This window comes from Podarcis pityusensis (genome assembly GCF_964106645.2).
Source record: "Podarcis pityusensis genome assembly, chromosome: 15".
Classification (NCBI taxonomy): Eukaryota; Metazoa; Chordata; class Lepidosauria; order Squamata; family Lacertidae; genus Podarcis; species Podarcis pityusensis.
Window position 1 is genome coordinate 17,896,419 of NC_138040.1, and position 16,316 is coordinate 17,912,734.

Genomic DNA, 16,316 nt, shown 5'->3' on the forward strand with positions numbered 1-16,316 from the left:
AGATTCCCAGTGGCAGATTGAGACGTGCGGTTGAAATCGCAAGGGGTGGATAAAGCCGTACATGGAAGCAATTTGTCAAGATTCCCGAGCTTACGTAAATTGGAATTTAAGCTTCATTTTTAATTCTCTCTCTTTCTCAGCATCTCAGCTGCCAAGAGGGACCGCACATTTGGGATCAGGAGGAAGAGCAGCCCCTGAGCGGAAGGGCTGTTTAAACGCTGAACTAGAAAAATAAAAACAAGTCAATTAGGGACTGAAGGGTGTGTTTTTTCCAAAAAACAACAATGACAACAAACAACAACAGGCCAGTTTCAATGTAACATTTCATGCTTACATGATGACTCTTCAACATCATCTAATGAGCACATACGAGAGGTAGTTATTTTGGAACGGTAATCTGCATAACTTCCAAATGTCATTCATGAATGTGAAATGTTGCATCGAATGAGCTCATTTGAAACAGGATAACGCTAGTTATAATCAGATAATTTGCTCAGTGAAATAGCACCGAGTGTGCGAACAATCCACTGGTTGTTTCCTCCCTGCAAATAAGCTGCAAACTTTGTTGCTATGGAGCACCCCCTCCTGGACAGCATGAAAGCAAGTACAGTGCTGCGTCTTGACTTTCCATGCAAATCTGGCTTTCAGTCTGCTGGAGATTTGCTTTGATTTGGGGAATGCAAATCGGCAGGAACAACTTGCTTGTAAACTCTGTTGCCTCCCTGTTAGGGGAGTGCAGCATTGATCAGAGCAAATACCGTATTTTTTGCACCATAACACTCACTGTTTTCCTCCTAGAAAGTAAGGGGAAATGTCTGTGCATGTTATGGAGGGAATGCCTACGGGTGGCATGCCTACGGATTTTCCTCCTCTAAAAACTATGTGCGTGTTATGGTCGGGTGCGTGTTATAGAGCGAAAAATACGGTAATTGAATCGGGTGTCTGTCTCTGCCAGGTCTAACATCACTGTTCAATACAACAGTTTGTGCTCCTCTTAAAAGTGTGTTGCATTCTAAATGCTTCAGGATTGAATAACGGAGTATACTTTCACAAGTGACACCAGGGATGTATTTTTGTTTCGGTTCTTGGGACTAGCCAGCGTTGGATGCTTGCTGTCAATTGCCAATCATCATAACTGGCCACAGGAAAACAGCACTGTGGCCTTCACATACCGGAAGGTGGTTGATATTTCCAGACCCTTCAAGTGTCCCTATTTTCCAGGGATGTCCCTGATTTAGACAAGCTGTCCCGGTTTCTGATTTGATCCTTGAATGTCCCCATTTTCCTTAGGATACCCCTATTTTCATTGGAGAAATGTTGGAGGGTATGGAGTTATCCAACCCCCGAGCCGTCTAAAGGCAATCCTGTACAGTACAGTGGTACCTTGGGTTAAGTACTTAATTCGCTCCGGAGGTCCGTTCTTAACCAGAAACTGTTCTTAACCTGAAGTACCACTTTAGCTAATGGGGTCTTCTGCTGCCGCGCCGCCGGAGCATGATTTCTGTTCTCATCCTGAAGCAAAGTTCTTATCCCGAGGTACTATTTCTGGGTTAGCGGAGTCTGTAAACTGAAGCATCTGTAACCTGAAGTGTATGTAACCCAAAGTACCACTGTATAGGGAAGGTTTTTTAAAATGTGATATTATGGTTTTATATATGCTGGAAGCCGCCCAGAGTGGTTGGGGCAATCCAGTAAGGTGTGGGGGGGTATAAATAGTAAAATTATCATTATGGGATGGGAGGTCCCTATTTTCATCAGAGAGATGTTGGAGGGTATGTATTTCTAAGAACACAAGAACATGAACATTAGAATACGTTCAGCTTGGGTTTTCATGACACCATATTCGAGATCCAGGACAGGGATGGGCAGACTTCAGGCTTGAAGAATCTGCTTTAGTTTTCTCTCATTCATTCCACACATACACACACTCGGAGTCCATTACCTAGTGCCAGGTGCAAAATACATACAGTAGTACCTTGGGTTAAGTACTTAATTCGTTCCGGAGGTCCGTTCTTAACCTGAAACTGTTCTTAACCTGAAGCACCACTTTAGCTAATGGGGCCTCCTGCTGCCGCCGGAGCACGATTTCTGTTCTCATCCTGAAGCAAAGTTCTTAACCTGAGGTGCTATTTCTGGGTTAGCGGAGTCTGTAACCTGAAGCGTATGTAACCCAAGGTACCACTGTACACTACACTGAAAATTAAAGAATCCTAAACCCAGGCTTTTGTTCTGAGTACCAGAACTGAATGGAGCTCACAGTCCTTACATGCAAAACCCCACTCCCAAGTTACCCCAGGATTTCTTTCTTTCAGCAATATTTGGTGGTCTCAAGTTATTTTGTTGCTGTTATTATTGAATGTTTGAAAGTCAAAACCCTTGCTAATCAAATCAATCAGAGATGTACTATAGATCTATCCTGATCCCTGCCCACTACTGATATAGGAAACTAACACTGGTATGAGCATCTCTTGGGAAAGGTGCCAAAGCTCTGATTATATTTACATAAATAAGGATTGGTATTGTTATGGTAGAAGCAAGATGCCCATCACTGTGCCCACCAAAGGTTGTGTGTGTGGAAAAGTGCCTGTATATTTCAGAAATTCTCAGGGTGAACTTGGAGACACTACTGCAGTGGCAGCTAAACCTGCCTAGCTGCTCATGGTGACTGATTGCAGCATCTAGTTTTGCTCTCTCTCTCTCTCTGCTGTGACCCAGATTGCATGTTCATTTTCTCCCATAGAAATAAATGGGAACCATGGACAACTGAGCTATTCCCTTTCTGTATAGCTCCACACTAGAGCCCAATGAAGCCTAGGGAGCTGGATTTTTTATTTGTATAGTGGATGGTCAAGTTTCATGGTTCCCTTTGTATTACTGTAAAGTATGCAGTTCTTTGATATATATATATTCTCTTCCCCTCTCTTTCTGTATAGCTATGGTACAGAAGGTTACCTTGTCTCGAGACAAAACAGCCAGATGAATCTTTTCAGCCAAGCTCAGTTTCGATAATTAGTTATCACACTATGGAGCCCGACAGCAGGGACGACATCGACTTGAAAGAGGAAACCGCACAGGTGTGGTCTGAATCAGCTGAGCAGGAGCAGAATACTGCTCAGGTGACTAGTGCTTATTGCATTTCCTAACTGCTGATGCTCATGCAGTCTGTGTATATGAATAGGGCATCCTTGCAGTAGCTCAAACTGCTTCTTAAAGGGATTTGTGTGTGTAGATTGTTATTGGAGATATGTGAAGCTGTCTTGAGGGTTCGATTTTTGCATGATACAGAAATTTCCCTGCTATAGATTTTGTTCTATGAAGTTCTCCTAAGGTTTCAGATACACCAAATAAAATATGTTGGTTTTTTTTAAAAAATGTTTTTTTTAAAAGTGGCTATAACACAAGAAAGAAAAGAGACATCATCATTTGTGTTCCAGCTTATTAGAAATATCACCTTTCCCATAAATCTTATCAGTCTACATTACTTTTAAAAAGTTACGTTGTATTTTTTATACATATATAATGTAATACTATATATACTTAGATAAGAGAGGAAATGGAGGGTTTGAGGATAGCACATTCTGTCATTTATAACTTAATAGCTGTACTTCACAAAATAGTTGTTAAGGACTGTTTTGTATTGGTAGGGCCATTGGAGATTAATAATTAGGCTCAAATTTCATATGGTCCAAGTATCCTTAGGGTTGTCCCCTTTTCCCTTATTATTTATTATTATTATTATTATTTATTATTATTATTATTATTATTATTTATTTTCCCTTGATACAGGATTTGTACTTTTAACAGCTGCATAGCAGGTAGAAATCCAACAGGCCTAGTTTCTTTCCCTTCACCTACATGCCTGCAAGTATTATATCTATTGGATTTTTATGTGCTATGAAGCTGATAGAGGTGCAAAGCCTTTTAGGAAACAAAACAGCTGTAATTGACCTCAATGGTACTAAACTGATTTCGTTCAAAATATCCCAGTTGAACTGGGTCTTGGATTGAACTGTTGGTGATTTCAGTACCAAATTTTCAACAAAAGTGGCATTTTAGGCTAGGCTTTCTTATTCACCTAGTTTTTTGGTTTTTTCTGAGCTGATTCTGTATGAGTTGCCAGTGTAGTCTGGAATATTACTAGGGATACACAGGCAACTCCCCATTTATGTGCATGCAGTTGACACGGAACCACGCAAGCGTGCGTTGTGCTGAACCAAGAAGTGAATATAAAAGTGCAAAAACAGCACTAGAAGAGCCCAAAAGGGGCAAAAAAGGCATGCAAACAGTGCCTAGCAAAGCCAGGAGCCCTTGCACTGACTGTTGAGGCCTGTGGAGAGTTGCTGTTTGAACAGGGAGGTTTGGAAGGAGTGATTGTGGAGTTTGACCAGTCTGGTAAGTGCTACTGGTTTTTAAGGTGTTTTTTTCAGGGGTTTTCAGAGGTTTAGTGTGTGTTTGCAGGCTTTTTCAATGGTGTTTCAGATATACATGATTGCACTGACACACACAGTGCCTTGAAATGTAACCCCCACGTGAACTGGGAGTAGCCTGTACGTATGTAAGTGTTACCATACATTCTTATGCACAGCTTTGTGTCTGGACAGTTCCTGACATTTCTTCTCTGCCCCTGTTCACCTTCCCTTTCTCCAGGTCCACTTTGTCCCTGAAGGTGGAACTGTGGCTCAGATTGTGTACAGCGATGATCAGGACCGTCCTTCGCAGCAGGTGGTCTACACTGCCGATGGCACATCTTACACCTCTGTGGACACCTCGGAGCACACACTGGTGTACATCCACCCCGTGGAAGCCACTCAGGCATGTGACATCTCACATTCCCTGTCTCTTGTCTACTCGTGGCTGCAAAGAGCAATAATTTCATTCAGAACTTGGGCCAGCTGCCTGCAAAGCTGTGTGAATGCCTAATAGTCCTCAGCTGTGCATAATCATCTAGCCATTGGCAAAGGGGGAGTTTGGACTTTTCATGCTAAATGGGAGTGCAGATGTTGTAATCAAAAAATGCTGGGAGGCTATTGAGTATGAAGCCCTGTCCATTTCGCTTCTCTGAAACTGGAATAATTTAGCCTTTTTTCCCCTTCAAAAGATGACATGAGTAATCAGCGCAACAATATCAGCCATCACAGTGTTCTGTAAAACAAGGGGGTTGCTAATCCATTCTTTTCAGATTCCTTATTTGCATAGCCAAGTTTAGGTAACTACTAATAATTTGGGCATTGGAATTTGTATTTTTCTAACAATTGTACTAGTCCGTAGACTTGAACTGAACCACTCTATTGATAGGTTTTCAAACTTGGTGCCTTTAGGAAATATTTGAAACAATGATTTGTTTGCATGGTCTATGCATTACTTGTGCATTGCGGAGGACCTTGGATCCTGTTCTAGGGTGTGCATTTATGGGGGGGAAACACAGGGAGCTAGCTGCCTTGACACAAGTCAGACCACTGGTTAGCTAGTTCAGTACTGCCTACACTGATTGGCAGCAGCTCTGCAGGGTTTCAGATGGTGGTCTTGCCTAGAGATGCCACCAATTGAACCTTGGACCTTTTGCATGCAAAGCATTGCAGTGCTGCTGAGCAACAGCCCTTTGCATCTTTACTAATCAGACTTGTTTGGATTCTCCAGTGAGCAAGAAACCACAAACAACTTGGTACACTTTGGAATTTGTGTTAGTACTTTCTAGATGGAAATGCAACATCACACTCAACACTTCTGTGTTTGCACATTGCTGAGGAAGATCAGTAGTGGTTGGAAAGCTGTCTTTCAGGAGAGCGTATCTATTGTTACTGATCTTCTCATTGGGAGACCTCTAAAAAGCTGTTAACGAACCCTAGGAACATGGTTTGAGAACTGCTGTTCTAATTTAGACAAACCATATAGCTGCTGGTAACAGTAGCCTACTAAATTCCCAAATCCCAGTCCATCCTCTATTTCCTTACGCTGCCATTCCTATCCCCCCCCCCCCATCTTAATTGCACTCTATTTGGGTGCTTTACTGTTCCTGTTTTAATCAGGTCCTTCTACTTCTTTACCCCTTGGCTTAAATTGTCAAGCAGGATTTTGCTTTTAAGCTTTAATGTGAGCGCTCTTGAGTCTTGACGTAGAGAGAGAGAGAGAGAAAGCACGTGCAAACAACCTGCTACAATTTGGAATTTGTGTTAAGTGCTTTCGAGATGGAAGCTGCTCTGTCAATGTAACACCACCACTATTGGGATTTCAGCTCCGGTCGTTCGAGCTGATAAGGCTCATCTTCCTCTGAGCCCTCCCAGCAGAGCATTAAAACAACGGAAGGATGAGGTAGTATGGGCTACATTGCCATACTTCATTACTAAGCTATACAGAGAGCAAAGAAATATACATCTGCTGTCTGTGAGAAGCAGAGAGCAACTGAGCAAAGAAAGCAAAGGAACAAAGGAAACAGGAAACCAGTAACATCACATCCCGTCTCCCTTTCCTGTGAGAATCCAACAGTATCTGGACTCTGTGGAATGTAAACAGAGTCCTGTGACTGCAAGCAGCTGCACAGTGAGGAAACAGAAACTAACATCCTCCTCCTTTCTGTGAACACCACTGGGCAGCGTGTTAGTACAATCTCAGTACAAACCCAACTTCTGTATATAGGTACAGTGTTGACCCCTTGGAACAACCTTGGACAATAAATCAGCAGGAATTTCATTACCTGGCATGTAGGACACCGTTACGAGTCCTTTCTGAACACATTCCCTAGCATGTTGCAGCTTCAATTGCAAGTGCTTCGTGCTTTGCTTCAGAAGTCCACCTCACACTTTATAGGTGGACTGTTGGCACTAAGAGTGCATTTCATAAATACACTGTAGTGGCCAAGGTAACTGGCCTTAAGGAAATTGAATGAAATCAGCCATTTGTCCAATGCCACCTTCGTTTCAGCAAGTTTGTTCTGTCACTGTGAGCTTCGTATAACCAAGCGTTACTGAGACCCTCTTAATCATTCTTTATTATTTTGTTCAGACTTTGTTTACAGACCCGTCCCAAGTGGCATACGTCCAGCAGGATGCAGCGACACAGCAGGTAAGGTTCAGGCTTTTCGGTTGAGCTTTACATGTGTCTGTTGATGGGCTATGCATTTTTTTTTCCTGTTCTTGTCTCTGCAAAACCTGTTCAACGAGAGATTATAGTGGGATTGGTGTGAATGTACATTCACCTTTCTGAAGGGACTCATTTGTTTCCTACCATAGTCATGCAGTTCTAGCACGGTGGCTATCACAGAGAAACCTAAATTTTCAGTTTAGAAAAATGGTAAGTGAGTGGATAGCTCAGGTCGTTAGAGCATGGTGCTGATAATGCCAAGGTTGCAGGTTTGATCCCCTTCTGGGACAACTGCATATTCCTGCACTGCAGGTGGGGGGGTGGACTTAGATGATCCTCAGGGTCCCTTCCAACTCTGCAGTTCTATGATACCTCTGTATAGAAGGTGTGGAGAAATCTAGTGGAGCTGAATGTTGGAAGATTCAGAACAGACAAAAGTACAGTGGTACCTTGGGTTAGGGACGCGGGTGGCGCTGTGGGTTAAACCACAGAGCCTAGGACTTGCCAATCAGAAGGTCGGCGGTTCAAATCCCCGTGACGGGGTGAGCTCCTGTTGCTCGGTCCCTGCTCCTGCCAACCTAGCAGTTCAAAAGCACGTCAAAGTGCAAGTAGATAAATAGGTACCGCTCCGGTGGGATGGTAAATAGCATTTCCGTGCACTGCTCTGGTTCGCCAGAAGCGGCTTAGTCATTCTGGCCACATGACTTGGAAACTGAAAGCGAGATGAGTGCCGCAACCCCAGAGTCAGTCATGACTGGACCTAATGGTCAGGGGTCCCTTTACCTTTAACTTTATCTTTACCTTGGGTTACAAACTTAATTTGTTCCGGAGGTCCGTTCTTAACCCGAAACTGTTCTTAACCTGAGGTGTGCTTTCGCTAATGGGGCCTCCTGCTGCCAGTGTGCTACCAGCGCGCGATTTCCGTTCTCATCCTGGGGCAAAGTTTGCAACCCGAGGAACTACTTCTGGGTTAGCAGAGTTTGTAACCCAAAGCGTTTGTAACCCAAAGCGTTTGCAATCCGAGGTACCACTGTACTTCTTCACATAGGGCACAGCTAAACTACGAATTTCACTCCCTCCTGCAAGATTAGAGGTGGCCACCAACTTGGGTGGCTTTAAAAGGTTGGACCAATTCATAGAGGATAAGGCTATCAATGGCTGTCATATGCCTCTGAATGCCAGTTACTGGCAATCCTAAGTGGGAAGAGTTGCTGCCACACTCAGGTCCTGCTCATGGACTTCCCACAGGCATCAGGTTGGCTACTGTGAGAACAGGATGCTGAGTTAATAGGTGGGCCTTTGGCTTCATCCAGCAGGTGTCTTCTTAAATTGTTAAGGTGCTCTTGAGCCAGCTAACATGACAAAAGGCCACCTAGTGTGCTAAAGCAGGGGTAGTCATCCTTTTTATACCTACCGCCCACTAATGCATCTTTCTGGATGGTAAAATTTCCTTACCGCCCACCAGTGCTCGATGGAAGGAGGATTCAGCTCGTGCCCTAGAACCCCCTACCGCCCACCTAGAATCCTGAAACGCCCACTAGTGGGCAGTAGGGACCAGGCTGACAACCCCTGGTCTAAACTAAAGAATGTCCTGTAAGGTCAGTTTTAAGAATGTTAAGAGGACTGTTTAACTAAGATTTCCTGTTCTGAAAAAATACTACTATATCTTTCATTTAAGTTATCAAAAAACAAACAAACCCCCAACCTGTTTTATTGTTTTGTTTGTACACCCACATAATTGGGAGATAACAGCATTTCCTCGTTTATACAGGCAGAAGCTTTTTCGAGTTTTTATTTGGGATATAACTGTAAAAGCTAAAAATTCCAATTACTTGCTGCTGTGTCTGATGTATATAGTCCTAGTTTTGTGCTTGATGTGTTCACTAGTGTGAAATTGACTAGGAGTAGCATGAAATTGAGGACTGGGGATGTGAGGATTCGAGGATGCAAAAGGGAGGGGGGGGACCCTGTATTTGAAAAGGACTAGCTTCTCATTTAATCTCCCATGGCACAGAAAATGGGATGGTTAAGGTCCAAGAGTTGAGATCCTTTCAGTCCTAAACCACTGTGTACAACACAGGTTTGTGGAATAGCCACTCGAAATGATTTGATAGCTGTGTTAGCGTCTTATAAAGTGAGACGATACATTTCAGTTAATATTCTGGAAACCTCTGGTACTATAGGTGTGAACCCACCACTGATTAGAAGACACTGGGCTGTTTTTTTGGAAGGGATTTCCCCAAATAAATGGTTTGATGCTTTAGTGCTTGGCCTCATGCTACCCTCACCAAGCAAAAAGCAGCCGGATTCTGGTGGCTCTGAATTTTCCAGCCTCCCTCCTGACAGTTAAGGGAGGGTTTTTAGCTTATACGTATTCATACTGAGAGAGAAAGAGAGGTAGCTACCTGGTGGGCTTTTGTGGTTCTTTCTCATCTCTCTCATCTAATCTCCCCTGCTCCCCAACCAGCTGGGGTGATTAGCTGAATGAGATAACTAGAATGTCTCTTTCCTTTTTAGTATGACTTCAAGTGAGGTGCCTTCAGCTTTCCTTGACTGCCAGCTGTTGGGAGGAAGCCTTCAGAGCTCTCTATAGCCTGGCAGTTTTCTATTTGGTGAGTGTAATGTGTAGCCAGGCTGTTGGTCCAAAGACAAAAATATGAGAAGCACAGGCATTTTTTATTTTTAATGGAATATTGTATCTCTACCTCATATCCAGTAAAGCCCAGAGCTCACTTGTGGGCACTGAACAAGGCCTTTGGTAAATTGAATGGACCCAATCTCTATTTCAGATCAGGTTCATTTTCATGGGCCCTGCAGGGAGTGCCCTGGCCAAGTCAGGGTTGAGGAAGGGAGTGGTTAGCCAATGATTCTGGGAGAGATCTAGTGGGCTGGGAAGGTCCTTGCCTGGGTTAGGGGGGTCCAGGATTAGGATCCTAGAGAGGGTTTGTGTGTGTGTGTTCGTTCCTGTCACCCTGTTCCATCTCCCTGCTAGTCCCAGATGGCTCTTTTGGTTTCCAAAGTAGTTTCTAGCAAAAGCTTCAAGTATACCCTAAAAAGCATCTTAAGTGCTACTGGTGCTGTGGGGCTTCTGCCAGAGCCCATCAGCAAGCAGATCTCAAGTACTGTACAGGATTGCATCCTAAGAAACATATAATGCAAGGTTAGCTACAAAAACAATAGGAAAATGCCAGCAGTGAAGAAGAGAGGATGTACGTTAGCAAACTGTTTAGGAGCATAGTAAAACAAACAAACAAAAAATACAGGTTTATTTTGGAAAAAGAACAACAAAGAAAAACACGCTTAACAGATGTGTGTTCATTGAGCAGCAATAAGAAAGACAAATTTAGAGAATTGCAGCATGACAGGGTTTATTAAGGCAAGTGTCATGAAGAATCATTTTGAATTTGAATCCTTTTTGCTTCAAACACTAAAAAGGCAAATGGAAGCAGTGGAAGGACTGAGCAATAAGCTGAAAACTATGAATGATGTTTTAAAGGAAGAAAAGATGGTGGGAAGGAATACATGTGAATTACTGGCAACATGCACCTGCTATATCAATGTTTGATAAAGCTTGCATTTCTTAAAAATGTTAATGTAAGTTTTGAATGTTTTTTTGGTCAAAAATAGAAGAATTAATTTATGGAAAAAGAGAAAGGGGGCACGTAATAAACACCTGGCTTGGACATGGAAAGGATTGACAGATTGATAGCTCTTTCTTCTGTTAACCCTTGAGAAAATAAATTATTATTATTTTTATTATTATTATTATTATTATTATTATTATTATTATTATTACTATTATTACTATTATTATTATCCCCTCCAACTCTATGCTTCTATGAAGTTTTTTTGTAAAAAAAAATTGCATAAAATGTTCACTATAAACAAGAATAAAAAACAATATTCAGGATCAAAAGAATGTTGCCTTTAATTTGAAGTAAATAGTGATGGGGTGGATTCAACACAAACGGTAGGGACAGAATATACAAACAGGCCCATTTTCCCACATTTCCCCTAAACCTATTATTATTAGTATCATCATTGTATATGGTGCTTTACAGAGCAGTATAACCAAAAGAACTTGGAAAAATACAATAACTCTGAATTTCACTGTGGAAAGCGAGATGCATAATGAGTGGGCCAAAGGAATGAACATCTCTCAAACCTTTCGAAGTCAAGACACAGGAGTCCACAGACGACAGAGTCCAATGCCACATATTTGACATTAACCAGCATGACGTGAAGGCTGCAACATGCTACATTCCTGTTCTGTGGTAAAAACAGGATGGCATCCAAGTCTTTCCCTCAGTCCCTTTTCTTTAGGCTAGAAGAAACAAATTGCACCCTGCCTCTTTCTGTGCGCGTGTGTTATTTCAGCAGGCTTGCAGTGGTCAAGAGTAGCAACAACCTAAACACACACATCCCCTCGTATGCGATGCAGGTCATGTATATTTAACAATGGTGCATGCATTCCTTACGCTGACTGATGATAATAGGAAAAGCATGCAAGTGTCACGAGTGCGTTATCGCTGTATCCTAAGTCCTCTTGCTAAAGGCCCTGTGCAGCTTAGACAGCAGCACTCTTGGCAAACCAAATGTTCCCATGGAGAGATTTCCAGTTTGTTTGTGAGTGGTTATCATTTTATTAGAGCAGCTGCTAGCCCTGCAGGTGTTGCATGTACCCTCTTCCTGTGAGAATTCCCTGAACTACTTTAGCTGCTAAAATAATAATCAAGGTCCCTGCTGTTTTTTTGGAAAGACTTATTGAAATCTTAGCGCTTCAAAAGCCTTAGTGTATTCATCTCTTGATTTCTCCCAACATATGTAACCGGGATGAAACAAGAGTTCACTAAGGGTGTTTTTGCTTGTAAGCTGTTTTGATCCCCTGCAGTGGCAGGTTTTGGGCTGACTCCTCCCTGCCAGCACGCCTGGAAGTGTGCTAATGATGCCTTGTGGGTGTGTGCCTGGCAACAGGGAAAAATCACTCTGTTCACGTCAGCCCCTTTCTACTTCTCTCCCCCCCCCCCTTATTTGTGGTCACTTTATCCCATAAAGCCTTTTGCGGCCATGATTTCCAGCTATTCTGGAGATAAAGCTGAAAAGGCTAAGGGAGAACAGCTATTTGATGCTATAAGGGTTGGCATATTGGAAGGATTAAATATATATCTTGTAATAATAATTTTCCAGGGGAGACACACTGGTACCATCTTCTGGAATGGGGTTCAACAGCAGCACAAGGTTTCTTCTAGTCGAAATCAGGCTCTTTTTGGGGGGGGCTGCCATCGCCCTTCCCCAGTTATCAACCCAGAGGGAAAGGAGGATTTGTGGAATATGAGTTTTGGCAACATGCCATTGTGCACGCCTCGGGCAACTCCCTCGCCCTTCTCAAACTGGCATCTCCACCCTGGGCTGCTTTGGGAAGAAACGCAGGGTGCACATTTAATAAAATAAATAAATATAACTTGTTTCTGACCTGTACTGGATCATTTGTAAAGGCCCACATTAACTTGGGGAAGGGCTGTAGCTCAGTGGTAGAGCATCTGCTCTGCATACAGAAGGTCGCAGGTTTGATCCCTGGTATTTCCAGGTAGTGATGGAGAGCCACTGTCAGTGCCAACAGTGCTGAGCTAGATGGACCAGAGGACTGACTCAGGATAAGGCCACTTCCTCTAGTTCCTAACTTACAGCAGTTACACAGGCAGCTCCACTGTGTTTTTATAGCAGAAAGGAAACTCACATAGGGATGGGGGGGATGTTATATCTGCATTGTCTCTCGAAGTTTTAAATAATTACTGACACCTGCCTCTACCCATTCAGACACCTTTCGGATACTGTATTTTGCAACCTAAAAGACCTGGCTTGCAGGACTTGCTGTAGCCAGACAAATCTGAATGATGGAGATGCCACAGGACTAAAACGAGTGCCTGTGATTTTAGGTAACTGTGCTCTTGCCTGCTACTCCTCCTCCTCCTCCTCCTGATGCTGCTGCTGCTGCTGCTGCTCAGAGCATGAATCCCACCCACCTCTCTGTGCTTGGCAGCGTTGCCGACCCCTCAGCGGCTCTGGAGCAGGACCCTCAAGCAGACAGAGTAAGTTGCCAGGTGCCCCATTGCTTTTACATTTGAACTCTCCATTTCATGCCCCCATTAAAAGAAACCAGGACCCAACAAACCAATAAAAATTTGAGGGTCGGCTTTTGTTGTGTTCATTCAGAAGCCACCTGGAGCCAGGTGTAAAATAGCAGGGGGAAGAGGGTTAGCCCAGAGGTAAAATAATGGCTCCAAAGGCAGCACCAGTTACGCACTGCATCGCATCAGCAGTGAACCATATATTAGGATAACCCGCATCACCCTACCAGAATGTTACTATCTGCCTCAATGGCTTTGCTCTCTCACCTACTACTGGTAGAGATTAGATTAGCAGGGATTAGAACGTGGCTTCCTCTGTGGTGGCTCCAGCATTGCAAAATCCCTTTCCCAGTGCCCTGCCAGCCCCCTTTTTATCACCTTTTGGATGTGACTTGATAACTGTTTTATTTCCCAAGGTCCTTGTGGTTTGGTTTTAATTTGACTCTCCTTTTAAAAAAATTGTCTGCTGCATATTTCATTTGCTGTATTACTGTTTTATTTCTTTCCTTTTTTGTAGTTAGCCCCCTCGGGGGAACTTGTTCGTAAAGGTGGATATAATTTAAAAACAATCAAACTTGTGTAATTCATAGGACTAGATAAAATAAGCTGCATATACAATAAAAATCTACCTCTGAGTGGCTACGGATCAGGGAATTTAGCAGAAACTCTAAAACTGCTCAGCAGAGTTACACTAAGATCAGGTCAAAAGCAACCAAGTAATATTAATTTGTTACAATTAAATAATAATGACGATAAGAGATAACTGATTCATTCATGGCCAGTCATGGTAGATTATTATTTTTTTTTTAAAAAAAACACAACTGATAATTTAACCAGAAATTCTCACCTGGTAAATTATGCTCAACTGTCTTTTGAACATTTACCTGTGTCAGTACAGAAAGGACTGACAGTGGTAGGCAAGCTGGATTACAGATTGCCTATCTGCCATTGAGGAATTCCTATAATAATAATAATATTTTTTTATTTATACCCCGCCCTCCCCAACCAAGGCTGGGCTCAGAGTGGCTTACAAGCAATAATAAAAACAAGTTGAATGATTACAACTTAAAAACAAAATTAAAATACAACATTAAAAAAAATTTAAAAAATTGAAACATTAAAGCGTTTTTGAAACTATAAGCGTTCTCAGAACATGGTTTGGAAAATGCTGATGTGCATTCTATACTTTTGCAGTCATGCCACACCCTCAGGGAGTTCTGTTATTTAGTGCAAAATTCAGCATTCCAATAAGCTGTTATAAAAAGCAATAACAGCAAACCCTGCAGGTTTCTAGTCCTTATTGGTTTTTTTAAAATGTATTTTTATTAAAGATTTTCTTGATTTACAAAAGTCTAGTCCTTATTGTTGACTGTGAAGATAAGCTTGAATAGACATCTGGCAATGCCTTTTGGAATCTCAGAAGCCAGCATTCCTGCAGCTAGTCTGTGGGGACTTCATCTGCGTTCCACTTTATTCTCCAGCTAGGCCTAGAAGAAGTATAATAAACCAGCATAGGCAGATTTTTATTCGCACCATGTTTCGGATTGAAGAATTTAGCATAATTTATTCAGCTCACAAATTTATTTTTTTGTTTATTTGAAAAAGCAGCATTTTGGCTACCTTGACCCAGAATTTGGGTTCATTTTATTTAAATGCCAAATATACATAGCTCTAAGCATGCCTAGCACTGAGGTTTCACTTCTAACTTATTGAAAGACTGTAATGCTTTGTGACGTGTGTGTGTGTGTGTGTGTGTGTGTGTGTGTAGCCTGTTCCTTAAGCTCTCTTACAGCAATTCCCTTCCCCCTACACACACACCTATTATACCGATTTCTGCCTCATCTGCAGTGCACTATGGGCATTTAACTCTTCTCTTCATAGAAAATAAAATATAACACTCTTTAAAATTAGAGCACCCATTGCCCTTAAGCAGTTAGGAGGTTACTTTTTGTTACAAAGGTTTTAGATTTTAATTAGCTAGTCTCTTAACCGAACCCTGTGTTTTGAGTGCATTGGTGTTGTTTTCTCTTGCTTTCATGGAGTGAGAAAATTATAGCCAGGACCATTTTGAGGGCATATTTTAATGTCAAACTAATTAAAGCAGAAAATGGAGACCCTGGGTGGCTTCACTTGGAGATGGAATAAGGAAAGGCGTAAGCTGAGTTGCAAAAAGCCTTTCTGGGGAGCCAAAGGTTTTTCTGATTTAATGCCGCCTTCTTGCCAGTCTCCATCATTATTAGTGCGCTGAATACTTTTTGCAAGGCTTAATAAGACGTCGGTCTCGTGAAAGCAGCTTCTTGCTGTTCTCTCACTTTACAGCAAATAGACCTGAGACGGTGACTTGGCTCAAGATGCCTACTGTGTTCACGGTTGCAAAAGCATTTGAAGCCAGCTGTTCTAGAATCAAGAGTAACACTGTCCACCAGACCCTTAATAGTTCTGAGATATATTTTCACACACTTAGTAAAGTTCCCCACCTGGCAATTGTCTCCTATGCCTGAACAATGTGGAGAGTGAACTACATGAGATCTGAGCCCACCTGTAGTCAGAAATGTGGCAGTGTCCAATGGCAGCAGGGCAGCTTAAAGAGCAAACTAAAGCCTGTGTGATCCACCCTGTGCTATCCTCCAACACTTCTTTTCTTCCCCTAGTGTCCACTCCCCAAGGCAGCTGCCTCCATCGCCCTGATGGTAGGGCCGGCCCAGCGTGCATCCCTTTCAACATTAAATGTGGCAGTAGAGGATTCAGCCGCCATGCTGCCTACCACCCATCTCTCACACCACCCAGTTGTCCTACTTGCTCTAGGCAAAAATTGAAGCCCTGCTTAGGTATCCCTCATCTTCTCCAATCTTGGGTCATTTCCAACTAACTTCTACTGAGAACAGACCCATTTAAATGAATGAACCTGAGTTAGTCATGCTTGTTGTTTATTTGATTCATAAATTTAGCACACCGCTTGATTGTAATAACAAAAACAAAACAAAACTCAAAGCAGTTTGACTTCCCTGGGTCTGTTCTGAGCAGGGCTAGCAAGGGGTACAACCCCAGATGCCACTGGTATTAGCTGAGATATGATCACTATTATTTTCTGGTTTGCTGCTCTGGATCACA

The 16,316-nt window shown here is 42.5% G+C and overlaps 1 protein-coding gene across 6 annotated transcripts in view; it reads left to right on the top strand.

The window, feature by feature from the left end:
• The window catches only part of PRDM10 (PR/SET domain 10), a 75,891-nt gene that overhangs the window by 20,603 nt on the left and 38,972 nt on the right, over window positions 1-16,316 (top strand). For 2 of the 6 annotated variants that reach the window (XM_080983397.1, XM_080983395.1), the window contains exons 2-5: window positions 2,934-3,116; window positions 4,648-4,812; window positions 7,000-7,059; window positions 13,014-13,166. In XM_080983397.1, coding sequence (XP_080839523.1) covers window positions 3,024-3,116; window positions 4,648-4,812; window positions 7,000-7,059; window positions 13,014-13,166 — 471 coding nt within the window. In that variant the 5' untranslated portion in view covers window positions 2,934-3,023. Of the gene's footprint in view, window position 1; window positions 376-2,933; window positions 3,117-4,647; window positions 4,813-6,999; window positions 7,060-9,601; window positions 9,690-13,013; window positions 13,167-16,316 lie in introns of those variants that run through there. The other 4 variants (XM_080983398.1, XM_080983396.1, XM_080983399.1 and 1 more) reach the window with 4 other exon arrangements.